At 39.3% G+C, this 14,556-nt stretch overlaps 1 protein-coding gene across 5 annotated transcripts in view; it reads left to right on the forward strand.

Annotated features, from left to right (window-relative positions):
• Positions 1-14,556, forward strand: part of RERE (arginine-glutamic acid dipeptide repeats) — a 463,614-nt gene that overhangs the window by 323,063 nt on the left and 125,995 nt on the right. For all 5 annotated transcript variants that reach the window (XM_007980666.3, XM_007980665.3, XM_037985385.2 and 2 more), the window contains one exon: positions 1,381-1,480. In XM_007980666.3, the coding sequence (XP_007978857.3) occupies positions 1,381-1,480 (100 nt within the window). The remainder of the gene's footprint in view (positions 1-1,380; positions 1,481-14,556) is intronic.

Below are 14,556 nucleotides of genomic sequence, written 5' to 3' on the forward strand. Positions count from 1 at the left end.
TTTTTTTCGGTTGTTACTTGTTTTGTTTTTTTGAAACAGGGTCTTGCTCTGTCACCCAGGCTGGAGTACAGTGGCACAATTATAGCTCACAACAGCCTTAACCTCCTGAGCTCAAGCGATCCTCCTGCCTCAGCCTCCTGAGTAGCTGGGATTATAGACACATGCCACTATACCTGGCTATTTTTAATTTTTTTGTTGTTGTTGTTGAGATGGGGGTCCTTGCTGTGTTGCCCCAGTTACCTGGCTGTTTTCTAGTCAATGGTGTTGTGCATGGGGGCATTCAGTAGAGATGAGAATGTGTAAGTGAAGTGAATGACTAAGAGGTTTTGTCTCTGGTTTTTTACCTTTTTTTTTTGAAGACAGGATCTCATGCTGGAGTGCAGTGGTGTAATCACAACTCCTTACAGTCTTAACCTCCTGGGCTCAAGTGATCCTCCCACCTCGTCCTCCCCAATAGCTAGGACTACAGGCATGCACCACCACACCTGGCTAATATATTTTTAAAGTTTTTGTAGAGATGGGGTCTCTCTGTCGTCAGGGCTGATTTTGAACTCTCTGACCTCAAGCAGTTCTTACATGTCAGGTGCCCAGAGTGCTGGGATTACAAGCATGAGCCATCACACCCAGCCATGATTTTTTACTTTTAATTCACTTAAAGGTAGTTGATATGCAGAATGAGAGGAATTAAGTAAAATTTTAGATGACTTAATTTCACATGTTTTCTGGAGACTTTTCTTTCAGAAGATTGTCATCTACTGAAATATTGTGGCTCATAGATTTAGATTCTTCATGCTCTCAAATCTAAAATCTTAGTACTGATAAAGCATGAGAAGAAACAGTACAAATGGATCTGACTAAAAATAACGTATGTATTTCTCTGTGAGTGAAGAGGAACTTAAATTTATTTTTGGTCTGGGCGTGATGGCTCACGCCTGTAATCCCAGCACTTTGAGAGGCTGAGGCGAGCGGATCACCTGAGGTCAGGAGTTCGAGACCAGCCTGACCAACACTGTGAAACCTTGTCTCTACTAAAAATACAAAAAGTAGTTGGGCATGGTGGCGTGCCTGTAATCTCAGCTACTCGGGAAGCTGAGGCGGGAGAATCCCTTGAACCCTGGAGGTGGAGGTTGCAGTGAGCCGAGATTGCACCACTGCATTCCAGCCTGGGCAACAGAGTGAGATTCCATCTCAAAAAAAAAAAAAAAAAAAAAAAAAAAATTTATTTTTAAACACGAGCAGAGGCAGGGCTGGGAACTGGTTCATCATGCATGTAGTAATAGAATTTGTTCTGGGCTGGAAATGTCCCCTGAAAATTGAAGGTCTAAGTCTCTGTCTTTATATTGCTATGTACTAATGAAGGAAAAACCTTTTCTTCTGAAGGAGCATGGCGGCATTTGCAGGGATGTGTGATGGAGGCTCTACAGAAGACGGCTGTGTCGCAGCCTCTCGGGATGACACCACTCTGAATGCGCTGAACACAGTAAGTCTTTTGAAGTCATCCTGAGTGGGAAGACACTTTTTTTTCCCCTGAACTGGCTGTAGGGAATGTGTGGTGAGTGCGGAGCGTGAAGTCGCCTGCAGACTCAGGAGTGAGTTGTGGTCTTGGCTGTTGGGTGCCTTGGGGGCTCCAGGCCTGTGATGTGGCACCTCCAGGTTAATTTCCTAATTTGTGTCTGTGCTACAGGTATGAGGTGATTCTCAAATGAGATCCTAATAATAGTACCTGATACTTCACTGCGGCTTCACAAAGCCAAGTACTGTGCATAGAAGATCTTGCTTAATCCTCACAACCCCCTCTAGGTTCTATTTTTATTTTATTTTTTTTTTATTTTGTATTTTTTGTGATGGAGTCTCGCTCTGTCGCCCAGGCTGGAGTGCAGTGGCGTGATCTTGGCTCACTGCAAGCTCCGCTTCCCGGGTTCACACCATTCTCCTGCCTCAGCCTTCCGAGTAGCTGGGACTACAGGCGCCCACCATGCCTGGCTAATTTTTTGTATTTTTGGTAGAGACGGGGTTTCACCATGTTAGCCAGGATGGTCTTGATCTCCTGACCTCGTGATCCGCCCCCCTCGGCCTCCCAAAGTGCTGGGATTACAGGCGTGAGCTACCGCGCCCGGCCTCTAGGTTCTATTGTTATCACCTTTTTAGACATAAGGAAATAAGTTGAGAGAGATTAAGTCACAATTTAAGGTCATACCCCCAGAATTGGAATCTAAAAGCCGTGCTTTTGTACTTCACTGTTTCTGAGACAATGTATTTATTTTAAAGCACATGGAGGGATGGGAAGAAGCTAAACTTTTTTGCATAAACTTGTTTTTTATAAAATATACTTCAGAACATATTAATATTTTACATGACTATGAAATGTTTTACAAGAATAATTTCTAAGAAATTAAAAGTAAAATGAAATAAATGAGGCTAATGTTACTGAGTTGGTTGCGTGACATACCATCATCACTACTCATCTGCTTTAATCCCGTTATAAACACACAGCAGCTCAAATAACAACACTGCTGCAAACAATATGATAACTGAAACCAGTTGTCTTTCGTTCTCTTTATTTTTTGTTGTTTTTAGACTTTATTTTGGCCTTAGGATATATCCCATGGGGCTGTATAGGAATATGAATGTATTTTAAAGTTACATGAAATAATTCCTCTCTCTCGTTACTAATGTGAAACCATTAAATCTGAAGAGGTAATGATATTTATGGAATCAATTTCTGGTATATTGATAGTCTGCATGGTTCTGTATGTGTATGTAGGCTGTTGAGTATGAGGCTGAGCACCTCTTCTGATGATTAACCAAATGTCATTTAAGCACCCCTTTGTTCTTTCTTTTTTTTTTTCTTGAGAGGTCACTATAGTTGGAAGAGACTTTCGAGATCATCTGTCCCAGTCTCTGAATAGATAAGAATCCAAGGCGGCCAGATGACTTAAATACCGACAATCCCAAAAACTCCTAACAGAGGGAAGAAAGTAATCCCATTCCTGATTTAGAGATCTTTTTACTACAGTTTCTACTACGCAGCTTGCTTTTGAGGAAACATGTAGATATCTGCATGATATGGCTGATTTTTATTCCTAGTATGATTAGGTTTCTTGAGTATGATATAACATTTGAGTGGTTTTGCTAGGGATACGCCGTTCTCTAAATAAGAGAATGTTTTTTTACATTGTCATAAATATTGTGTGTTTGTGTGCATTCTCATTGATTTGATAGGATAGTTGTGGGGATTTTTTTGTTTGTTAGCTTTAAATACAGAATCTTTATTTTGAGCATATGATTGAGCCAGAAGGGGCCTTTGAGATTATTTTACAGATGAGAAAACGGAAACTCAGAGGTTGATGATACTACAGCCAGTAGAGGCTGTGGTAGGTTAGATATGAATGTTTGTGAATTCAGAATACCTTAAAAGTATGTGTACAAAGAGAAAATCCTTGATACGAACTTTTTTCTGTTGTTGTTGTTCATTATTGTTTTTTCTTGAGACAAAGTCTCGCTGTGTCACCCAGGCTGGAGTGCAGTGGCACAATCACAGCTCTCTGCAGCCTTGACCTCCCAGGCGCAAGCGATCCTCCCCCTTCAGCTTCCTGAGTAGCTGTGGCTGGGATTACAGGCATGTGCCACCGCACTCGGCTAATTTTTGTTTGTTTTTGAGACCATCTTGCTCTGTTGCCCAGTCTGGAGTACAGTGACACAGTCTTGGCTGACTGCAGCCTCACCGCCCAGGCTCAAGCTTTTCTCCCACCTCAGCTTCCCAAGAGCTGTAGCTGGTATTATAGGCACCCACCATCGTGCTTGACTAATTTTTAAAAAGAATATTGTTAAGATGAGATCTCACTATATTGCCCACGCTGGTCTTGGACTCCTGGGCTCCAGTGATCCTCCTGCCTCGGACTCCCAAAGTGCTGAGATTACAGTTGTGTGTCACTGCACCTGGCCTTTTTTTAAGTTTTATTTTTTTCGTAGAGACACGGTCTCACTGTGTTGCCACGGTTGATTTCGAACTCCCGGTCTCAAATGATCCTCCTGTCTCAGACTCCCAAAGTGCTAGGATTACAGGCATGGTCCACCATGTCTGGCCTGTTGTTCTCTGTATAAAAGCTGTGTGAAAAAAATTCTGCTTTCGTAACTGTGCTGTCAGTTGGATTTTAAATAATGAAGTTTGCCATATTTAATTAAATGTCTATTTTTGGCACTTTCTTGATTTGGCTACTTTTGCCCATGGTTCTTTGTGACAAGCTCCTTCTGAAGGTTTTATTAGCACTCCCAGAGATTTTTTTGTTGTACAATTTTTTATGTTTTGACACTGAAACTCTCTAGCCTGACATGGCTCAGGTGTCTTATGTTATGTGTACATATTTTGTGATGAATTGAAAAGTTATGTGCTGTTTTAATTTTTGTACTTCACTGTTGAACTGACTCTGAAAACTTTAGTTGCAGGCGTCTTCCTAATGAAAAGTGAAGTGAATGAAATACCCTGTGAGAGAAGTTACTGGGATTTTTACTCCCCTAGAGCAATAGAAGATTTGAGCTGTGTTAAGTAATAAGTTAAAAAGATATATACATTGTTATATGGGAAGCATTTATTGTTTTCTTAGAGTATAGCATAGATTTAAAACCAGGTTAGACATTTATCAGTTTAGAAGAAACCTGTGAATAATTAGTATATATTTCCTGCTTCCTAGGGCAATATAAGGCTATATGGCCACATTAAAGTGTGTTGAACATCCAGTAGGAGTATTTAAATATGAGTACATTGAAATAAATCGTTTCATTTTTAAAACTGCAATTGCTGTAGAAAATTTTTGAGCTGTCAGTTCTTTTTTGTTTGTTTTTTTGAGGCAGGATCTTGCTCAGTTGCCCAGGCTGGAGTGCAGTGGTGGATCACGGCTCACTGCAGCCTTGACCTCCTGGGCTCAAGCAATACTCCTACCTTAGCCTCCAGAGTAGCTGGTACCACAGGTGTGCGCCACCATGCCCAGCTGTTTTTTGTTTTGTTTTGTTTTGTTTTTTGTTTTTGTTTTTGTTTTGACACGGAGTTTCACTCTTGTTGTCCAGGCTGGAGTGCAATGGCGCGATCTCCGCTTACTGCAACCTTCCGGGTTCCTGTGATTCTCCTGCCTCAGCCTTCCGAGTAGCTGGGATTACAGGCATGTGCCACCAAACCTGGCGAATTTTGTGTTTTTAGTAGAGACAGGGTTTTGCCATGTTGGTCAAGCTGGTCTGGAACTCCCGACCTCAGGTGATCTGCCTGCCTTGGCCTCCCAAAGTTCTGGGATTACAGGTGTGAGCCACCGCGCCTGGCCCAGCTGGTTATTTTTACTTGTAAAGATGATGTCTCTCGATGTTGCCCAGAGGTATCAGTTCTTTATGACAATTATATGGACCTACTTTTGAATCTAAGCTCTGAGATTACTTATTTTGATTCTGTTTTTTCTTCATTATTAACAAAAGAGATATCGGCCGGGCATGGTGGTTCACGTCTGTAATCCCAGCACTTTGGGAGGCTGAGGTGGGCAGATCATGAGGTCAGGAGATCAAGACCATCCTGGCTAACACGGTGAAACCCTGTCTATACTAAAAAAGTCCAAAAAAAAAAAAAAAAAAAAAAAATTAGCCAGGCGTGGTGGCAGGCGCCTGTAGTCCCAGCTACTCAGGAGGCTGAGGCAGGGGAATGGCATGAACCCAGGAGGTGGAACCTGCGGTGAGCCGAGATTGCGCCACTGTGCTCCAGCCTGGGTGACAGAGCGAGACTCCGTCTCAAAAAAAAAAAAAAAAAAATTTCTAGTTTGTAATTTTTGAAACAACTTATTAAGGTAAGATTTATGTATAATAAACTGCTCTGTTTCAAAGTCAAAAATTTGAGGGGTTTTTTTGAGATACATAAACCTGTGAAACTACTATGAAGGTCAAGATACAAAACATTTCCAATACCCCCAAAAGTTGCCTCATGGTGTCTTATAATCATTTTCGGCTTCCAGCCTCAGATAACCATTGATGCATCGTGTTTTCAATGGTTTTTTGTATTTTTTTTTTAAATCCTTTTAGAGTAGTTTGCATTTCGCGGAATGTTACAGGAATGGAATCATATTGTATGACTTCTTTCAGCACAAGGATTTTGAGAACCATCTGTGTTGTTTCATGTATCGATGGTTCATTCCCATGTTATTGATAACTATTTCCTTGTATGGGTATGCATATTCACAATTTTTTCATATTCTTTATCTTGGTGGTGGCTATTCTAGTTGTTTATAAACTTTTGGCCATTATAAAGCAAAGTTTTTTCAACATTGTTATATGAGTCTTTATGTTGGCATTTATCTTCAGTTCTCTCAGGTAAATACTTGCTGTGGCAGGATTATTTGTATGTAGGAAGCTCTCTCAGAAACTGTCAAACTGGTTTCTTTTTTTTTCTTTTTTTTTGGAGATGGAGTCTCACTCTGTTGCCCAGGCTGGAGAGCAGTGGTGTGATCTGGGCTCGCTGCAACCTCCTCCTTCCAGGTTTAAGCAATTCTCCTGCCTCAGCCTCCTGAGTAGCTGGAACTACAGGCACGCACCACCACTCCCAGCTAATTTTTTTGTATTTTTCGTAGAGACGGAGTTTCACCATGTTGGCCAGGATGGTCTGGATCTCTTGAACTTGTGATCTGCCCGCCTTGGCCTCCCAAAGTGCTGGGATTACAGGCATGAGCCACAGCGCCCGGCCTACAGGTTTCTAAAGTGGTTCCAATTTAGATTCCCATCAGTAGTGTATTATAATTTTACCTCTTTAGCATCTTCACCAAGACTTGGTATTGTCAATTATTTTTTTTAAATTTTATCTATTTTAATGGATGTGTAGTGGGATATCTCATTGAAGTTTTATTGGAATTTCCTAATTTAATAGGGTTGAGCATCTTTTCATGTTTTGTTGCCCATTTGTTTATCTTTTTTTGTGAAGCATCTGTTCAAATAATTTGTTTACTTAAAAAATTCTGTTTTATGATTTAGTTATAAGGATTTTTTGTTAATATTTCAGGTAGAAGTCCTTTGATCTATGTATTGGGAATTATTTGTCCTATACCATGACTTTTTTTCGTTCTTTCAAAACATTTTTTCTCTTTAAGGATTTTTTTTTTTTTTTTTTTTTAAATATCTCAGGTAGAAGTCCTTTGATATATGTATTGGGAATTATTTGTACCATACCATGACTTTTTTTCATTCTTTTAAAAAAGTTTTTTTTCTTTTTTTTTTTTTTTTTTTTTAAGTCTCACTGTGTCACCCAGGCTGGAGTACAGTGGAGTGATTATAGCTCACAGTAACCTCAAACTCCTGAGCTCAAGCAGTCCTCCTCCCTCAATCTCCTGAGTACCTGGGACTACAGGCTACCACACCTGGCTAATTCTTGTAGGGTTTTTGTTTGTTTGTTTCTTCTAGAGCCACTGTGTTTCCCAGGCTGGTCTAGAATGTCTGGCCTCAAGTGATCTTCCCACTTCAGCTTCCCAAAATGCTGGGATTAAGACATGAACCACTGCACCTGGCCTGACTTTTTTTCCTTAATGTTGACTGTAATATATACTTATGCTGAAGCCTTATAAGTCATTATTTTCCTTTTATGGTACTGTCTCTGATTACTCCAAGATTACAAAGGTTGCTTCTGTGCTTTATTCTAGAAGCTTTACTTTACATTTAGGTCTTCGGTTCATTTTGAATTGTAATGTGTTAATTATGGAGTGAAAACTGATTCTCGTCCACACAGATACCCGTTGTTGGAACAATATTGGTTGGAAAAACTTTTCTCATTTGACTGTCTTGACACTGTTATTGAAAACCAGCTGCTTGTTTGTGTTTGGATCTTTTTCTGGATTCTATTCTGTCTCATTGATAGTTATTAGGGCCTCTGTGTTTTGAATACTGTAGCTGTATAGGAAGTCTTAACCTCAGGGGTGGCTTTCTACTTTAAATGTGATTTTAAAGATTGCTCTGGCTATCTGAGGTAATTTCCATTTCCATATAATTTTAGAATCAGCCTGCTAGTTTCTAAGTTTTAAAAAGTCTGGCAGGCACGGTGGCTCACACCTGTAATCCCAGCACTTTGGGAGGCTGAGCTGGGCGGATCACCTGAGGTAAGGAGTTTGAGACTAGCCTAGCCAACATGGTGAAACCTCGTCTCTACTAAAAATATAAAAATTAGCCAGGTGTGGTGGCACGTGCCTGTGATCTCAGCTCTTTGGGAGGCTGAGGCAGGAGAATCACTTGAACCTGGGAGGCAGAGGTTACAGTGAGCTGAAACTGTGCCATTGCATTCCAGCCTGGGCAAGAAGAGTGAAACTCCGACTCAAAAAAAAATAGTAATAATAATAAATAAAAAGTCTGATGGAATTTTAATTGGGATTCTATTGAATTTATGGATCAGTTTGGGAAATACTGACATTCTAACAATATTGTATCTTCTAATCCATAAATATGGTATTTCTCTATTTTTAAAGAAGTTTTCTTTGATTTTTTTGATTTAAAAAAATTTTTTTTCAAAGGGATCTTGCTATGTTGTTCAATCTGGGCTTGAAGTCTTTGGCTCTCGTGATCTCCTGCTTCAGCCTCCTAAGTAGCTGAGACTACAAGTGCATGCCACCATGCCCAGCTTTCTTTTATTTCTTACAATAAGATGTTTTGGGAATACAGATCTTACAACATTTTGTTAAATTTACTCCTGAGTATTTCCTGTTTGAGGATTCTATTGTAACTAAAATTTTAATTTCTAAATGGTCATCAACAGCATAGAAACACAATCAGTTTTTATATGTTGGCTTTTTTTGGCCCTGCTAAACATGTCATATGCAAATGCAGTTTTACCTCTTCCTTTATGATCTGTGTGTTTTCTTTCTTTTTTGTGCTTTATTGTACTTCCTTGGACCTCTGCTGCAATACTGAATAGAAGTGATGAGAGTGGACATTATCTTTCTAATCTTAGAAAGTTTTCAGTCATTTATTATTAAGTACAATGCAGTTTTTGTTGTATTTATTTGTTTGTTTTGAGAAAGGGTCTTGTTCTATTGCCCAGGCTGGAGTGCAGTGTAGCAGTCTTGAATCACTGCAGCCTGGACCTCACAGACTCAAGTAATCCTCCTGTCTCAGCCTCCTGAATAGCTAAGACTACAGGGCACGCCATCATGCCCAGCTAATTTTAAAATTTTTTGTAGAGATGGAGTCTCACTATATTGCCCAGGCTGGTCTCAAAGTCCAGGGCCCAAATGATCCTCCTCAGTTTCCCCAAATGCTGAGATTATAAGCCACTGCACTTGGCCCCCCCCCCCTTTTTTTTTTTTTAATCAAGTTAGAATGTTTTCTTATATATCCAGGTTGTTGAGGTTTTTATTATGAATGGGCATTGAATTTTGTCAGTTGCTTTTTTTGTTTTTCCTTCTGCATCTAATGAGATTACTATGTGATTGTTATTCTTTTATTTTGTTAATATAGTGAATTACATTGATTTCAAATGTGAAGGAACTGTTTGTTCCTAGGATGAATCCTGCTTGGTCACTACATACTACTGGATTCAATTTGCTAATAATTTGTTAAGGAATTTTACATTTGTGTTCATGAGGGATATTGAGTTGTAGTCTTCTTTTTTTGTAATAAGGAGTTTTGTAATAAGAACTTTGGTTTTCATATCAGAATAATACTCCCTCAGAAAATTAGTTGGGAAATAGTTCTTTCTGTTCTGTTTTCTTAAGGTGTTTATAAAGGTTTGATATTATTTTCTTAATCAAATGTTTGCTAGAATTCACAATTTAGCCATCTAAATTTTTTTATATAGAAAGTGCCTTTTTTTTTCTTTTTTCTTTTTTTTTTTTTTTAAGATGGACTCCACGTTGCCCAGGTTGGTCATTTGTTTCCTCTTGATCAATATAAAGATATTTCCACATTATTGATCTTTTTAGAATTTGGTTTTATTAGTTTTTCCTATTTGTTTTATATTTCATTGGTTTCTGTTCTTTATTAATTTTTTTCTATCTATTTGGGGTTTAATTTGATCATTTTCCTCCTTGCTTTCTAAAGTGGGATGTTAAATAGCTGATTTTACCACAAATTTTGATTTGTTGTGATCCATTATTCTGTTCAAATTTTTTTTTTGAGTTTTTTGGTGATTTCTTTGACCCATGAATTATTTAGTACTAAATTCCTTAATTTCCAGATACTTGGGGCTTCTCTAAGTTTTATTTTTTGGAATGTTACTGATTTCTAATTTAATTTAATTCAGTGGTCAAAGAGCACTCAGTAACACCTCAGTATTTTGAAAACTTTTGAGACTTGTTTCTTGGCTCAGCTTGGTTCATGTTTCATGTGTCCTTATAATCAAGTTATACTCTGTAGTTACTGAGTGTGCTGTTATGCAGGTGTCAGTGGTTGATGTTAGTATTCATACTTTCTCTTATACTAATTTTTTTTTCACCTAGTTGTATGTTACTGAGAGACATGTATGAAAGTCTTCAATAGTGATTGTATAGGCCGGGCGCAGTGGCTCACACCTGTAATCACAGCACTTTGGGAGGCCAAGGCAGGTGGATCACGAGGTCAAGAGATCAAGAGCAGCCTGGCCAACACGGTGAAACCCCATCTCTACTAAAAATACAAAATTAGCTGGGCGTGGTGGCACGCACCTGTAGTCCCAGCTACTCAGGACCCTGAGGCAGGAGAATTGCTTGAATCTGGGAGATGGAGGTTGTAGTGAGCCGAGATCGCGCCACTGCACTCCAGCCTGCCAATAAAGCGAGACCCTGTCTCAAAAATAAAAAATTTTTAAAAAGTGATTGTAGAGTTGGTTGTTTCTCCTTTTGATTCTGTTAATTTTTGTTTCATATATGTGAAGTTGGTTATGAAACACATGAACACTTAAAATATTTGTCTTTCTCTTTAGACCCTTTTACCTTTCTGCCGTAACCTTCTTTGTGTCTACTAATATTCTTTGTCTAGAAGTCTGTTTTGTCTGATGTTAGTACAGCCGCTATAGTTTTCTTACACTTGTTGTCTGCATGGTATATCTCTCTACAATTTCTTTCTTTGAATCTTGTTTTTTCTTTGTTTTTAAGGTAACATCTCCTGTGTTCTTTAGTTGTTTCATGACTTTTTATCCAGTTTGGCAAGCTCTGCCTTTTGTTTGGAGTGTTTAGTTTGTTTTAATTTAATGAAGATGATTTTCAGGTTATATAAAACTTTAGCCATATGTCTTATTTTTTGAGACAGAGTTTTGCTCTTGTTGCCCAGGCTGGAGTGCGATGGCATGATCTCGGATCACCACACCCTCTGCCTCCCAGGTTCAAGTGATTCTCCTGCCTCAGCCTCCCGAGTAGCTAGGATTACAGGCATGCGGTGCCACACCCAGCTAATTCTGTATTTTTTGTAGTGATAGGATTTCTCCATATTGGTCAGGCTGGTCTCAAACTCCCGAACTCAGGTGATCCGCCTGCCTCGGCCTCCCAAAGTTCTGGGGTTACAGGCATGAGCCACCTGATCTGGCCCACATTCTTAATAGTAGAGGCGTCATTGAAGAATCAGAGGCAGTTGATAAATATCTTATTTTCATGGCCACATGACTTACTACTTTTGGTCCATTGGTGAACTGGCAGAAAGTTCAGGACAGTTGTTCTTTGTTCATTTATGTCAACATGTATTTCTTATCTTTTCATACATAAGAAACAACTTTGTACTGCTGTAGAGGGAGAAGATGTAATAAACACGTTGGCCTCTCTCGTTAGGAAAAGAGGGATTTCTTAGTAACATTGGGCGTATTCCTTTTTGTAGGTAGCAATGATATGTTTTATTTTATTTTAATATTTCAAATGTGAATACCTATAAATGTAAAATTGTTTTGTTTGGCTGGGCACAGTGGCTCACTCCTGTAATCCCAGCACATTGGGAGGCCAAGGTGGGTGGATCACCTGAGGTTGGGAGTTCCATGCCAGCTTGGCCAACATAGTGAAACCCTGTCTCTACTAAAATTACAAAAATTAGCCAGGTGTGATGGTGGTGCCTGTAGTCCCAGCTACTTGGGAGGCTGAGGCAGGAGAATGGCGTGACCTGGAGGCGGAGCTTGTAGTGAGCAGAGACAGCGCTACTGCACTCCGGCCTGGACGACAGAGCGAGACTCTATCTCAAAAAAAAAATTAATAAATAAAAAGTTTTATTTGTATTTTTATGTATTAAATATAAGATTATGTTAAATATGAAGAAGTAATAGTGTTTCCCCCAGACAGATCTTGTGTGGAAATATCTGTGTGTGTGTTTCCTCATACTCTGTTTGCATTAGGTTCGTCTGAACACTTGTAGCTGACATATAATTTGTAAACATCATGCTATGTAACATGTAGATGGTCTGTCTTATCCTAACGGGGTTAATTTAGCCACCTTTGAGTGCTTACATTTATTTGGCCATTTACAAAATAGGCCTTTATATTCCTACTTAGAAACTGCAGAAAAACCCTATCGTTTAAGACTAAGGTTTTATAGAATATATCATGCCGACTTAGTTTTCCTAAACTGATACTGGATTTCCTTCTTTGGGCTCAGATATCTTTCCTAGTTTCTAATAAAATTCAAATTATTTTGGTTTTTCTTTCTCAGTAATTCATTGCCATTTTCTCACCAACACTAAACATATCTATATATTCACTGTATGTAAGTAAAATTTATAATCATACAACAAAGATTTCACCTCCGCCTGGACAGTTTTATTCCCTGAGATATGGGCATCTTTTAGACGTTTGGATTAAGCTCTTTACATATTCAACAGAGTGCATATTTGTTTGCTTATTTATGCACACCCACATCTCCTTCAACAAAGAATTCAAGGCTCCCAGCAGCTTAATAGTTTTTCATCTCTGGTCTATAAATATCACTATTTGTTTTTTTTGGAGATGAAGTCTTGCTCTGTTGCCCAGGCTGGGGTGCAGTGGCCGGATCTCAGCTCACTGCAAGCTCCACCTCCCGGGTTTACGCCATTCTCCTGCCTCAGCCGCCCGAGTAGCTGGGACTACAGGTGCCCGCCACCTTGCCCGGCTAGTTTTTTGTATTTTTTAGTAGAGATGGGGTTTCACCGTGTTAGCCAGGATGGTCTCGATCTCCTGACCTCGTGATCCGCCCGTCTCGGCCTCCCAAAATGCTGGGATTACAGGCTTGAGCCACCGCGCTCGGCCAAATATCACTATTTGTTAACTATTGAGTATTAATTATTTGTGTTTTCTAACCCTAGTCTGATGCCTGATACATGGTAGAGAGATACTAAATGGTTGTTGAATGATTCAATAGATAAATCAAATTCAAGTTCATATCACACTTGATCATCCAGAATTTGATGTTATGAAGTTGGCACAGCAGACTATACAGATAACACTATTCTAAGGATCATTTTCATCTCTCTTTTGTTCTAAAAAATTAAGTCCATAGAATTTTTGTCAGCGATTTTTTGTTCATTATAAATGGCCTTCACTAAAGTATCTGGACCTGGATTAGCTTTGCAGTGCTTATGACTTGAATGTGAAATACTTCTCAGCTCCCAAATAAGGCATTGCCAGGAGGCCCTTTCGTAAGTTTTCCCTAAGCATGTGAGAGGAGCCTTTGGACATTCATTCCATACCCACACCCTTGACTTAAATGTTTCCATCCACATGAGTCGACATTAAATGGTTAATGTTTGCTGGCTTGGGTTAAGGTAAGATGGTGGGTTTTCTTGTCATTCAGGATTTTTTATTTGTTGTTGGAAAGTCTAATGGGAAAAGTTGATATGCTCTATGATTTCTTATTATGGAAATCCAATAAATTTCAGAACAGCACCTCATATAAATCAGCCTTGACAGGTACTGTTGCCAGTGTTTTATTTATGTAATAACAGGATATTGAAGTCAACAGAATGTTGTATTGTTAATTATAGCATTAGTGAGAATGCAGAAAAAGATCATGCAGTTGAGGTTTTCTGGTAGAACCAAGACCTTTTCAGCTGATTATTAGCATAATAATACATAATTTTCAACTTTTATTTTTTGTACTTTGATCAATTAGAAACATTTTGAGCTATTGTTTTGAAAATTAAGTGTTTAGGTGTTCACCTTTGTGGCTTCCTTTGAGCTGAGAAATTCATAAATTAACTTCTAAAGTTCCTTGTAGCAACATATTTTTTTTTTTTTTTTTTTGAGACGGAGTCTTGCTCTGTCACCCAGGTTGGAGTGCAGTGACCGGATCTCAGCTCACTGCAAGCTCCGCCTCCCGGGTTTACGCCATTCTCCTGCCTCAGCCTCCCGAGTAGCTGGAACTACAGGCGCCCACCACCTCGCCCAGCTAGTTTTTTGTATTTTTTAGTAGAGATGGGGTTTCACCGTGTAGACCAGGATGGTCTCGATCTCCTGACCTCGTGATCCGCCCGTCTCAGCCTCCCAAAGTGCTGGGATTACAGGCTTGAATCACCGCGCCCGGCGTAACAACATTTTAACACAAATTGCGTGATTTATTTTTTGTATTTTTGTATTTTTTTTTTTTTTTGAGATGGAGTCTCGCTCTGCCACCCAGGCTGAAGTGCAG

This window comes from Chlorocebus sabaeus, chromosome 20 (genome assembly GCF_047675955.1).
Source record: "Chlorocebus sabaeus isolate Y175 chromosome 20, mChlSab1.0.hap1, whole genome shotgun sequence".
NCBI classification, from domain to species: Eukaryota; Metazoa; Chordata; class Mammalia; order Primates; family Cercopithecidae; genus Chlorocebus; species Chlorocebus sabaeus.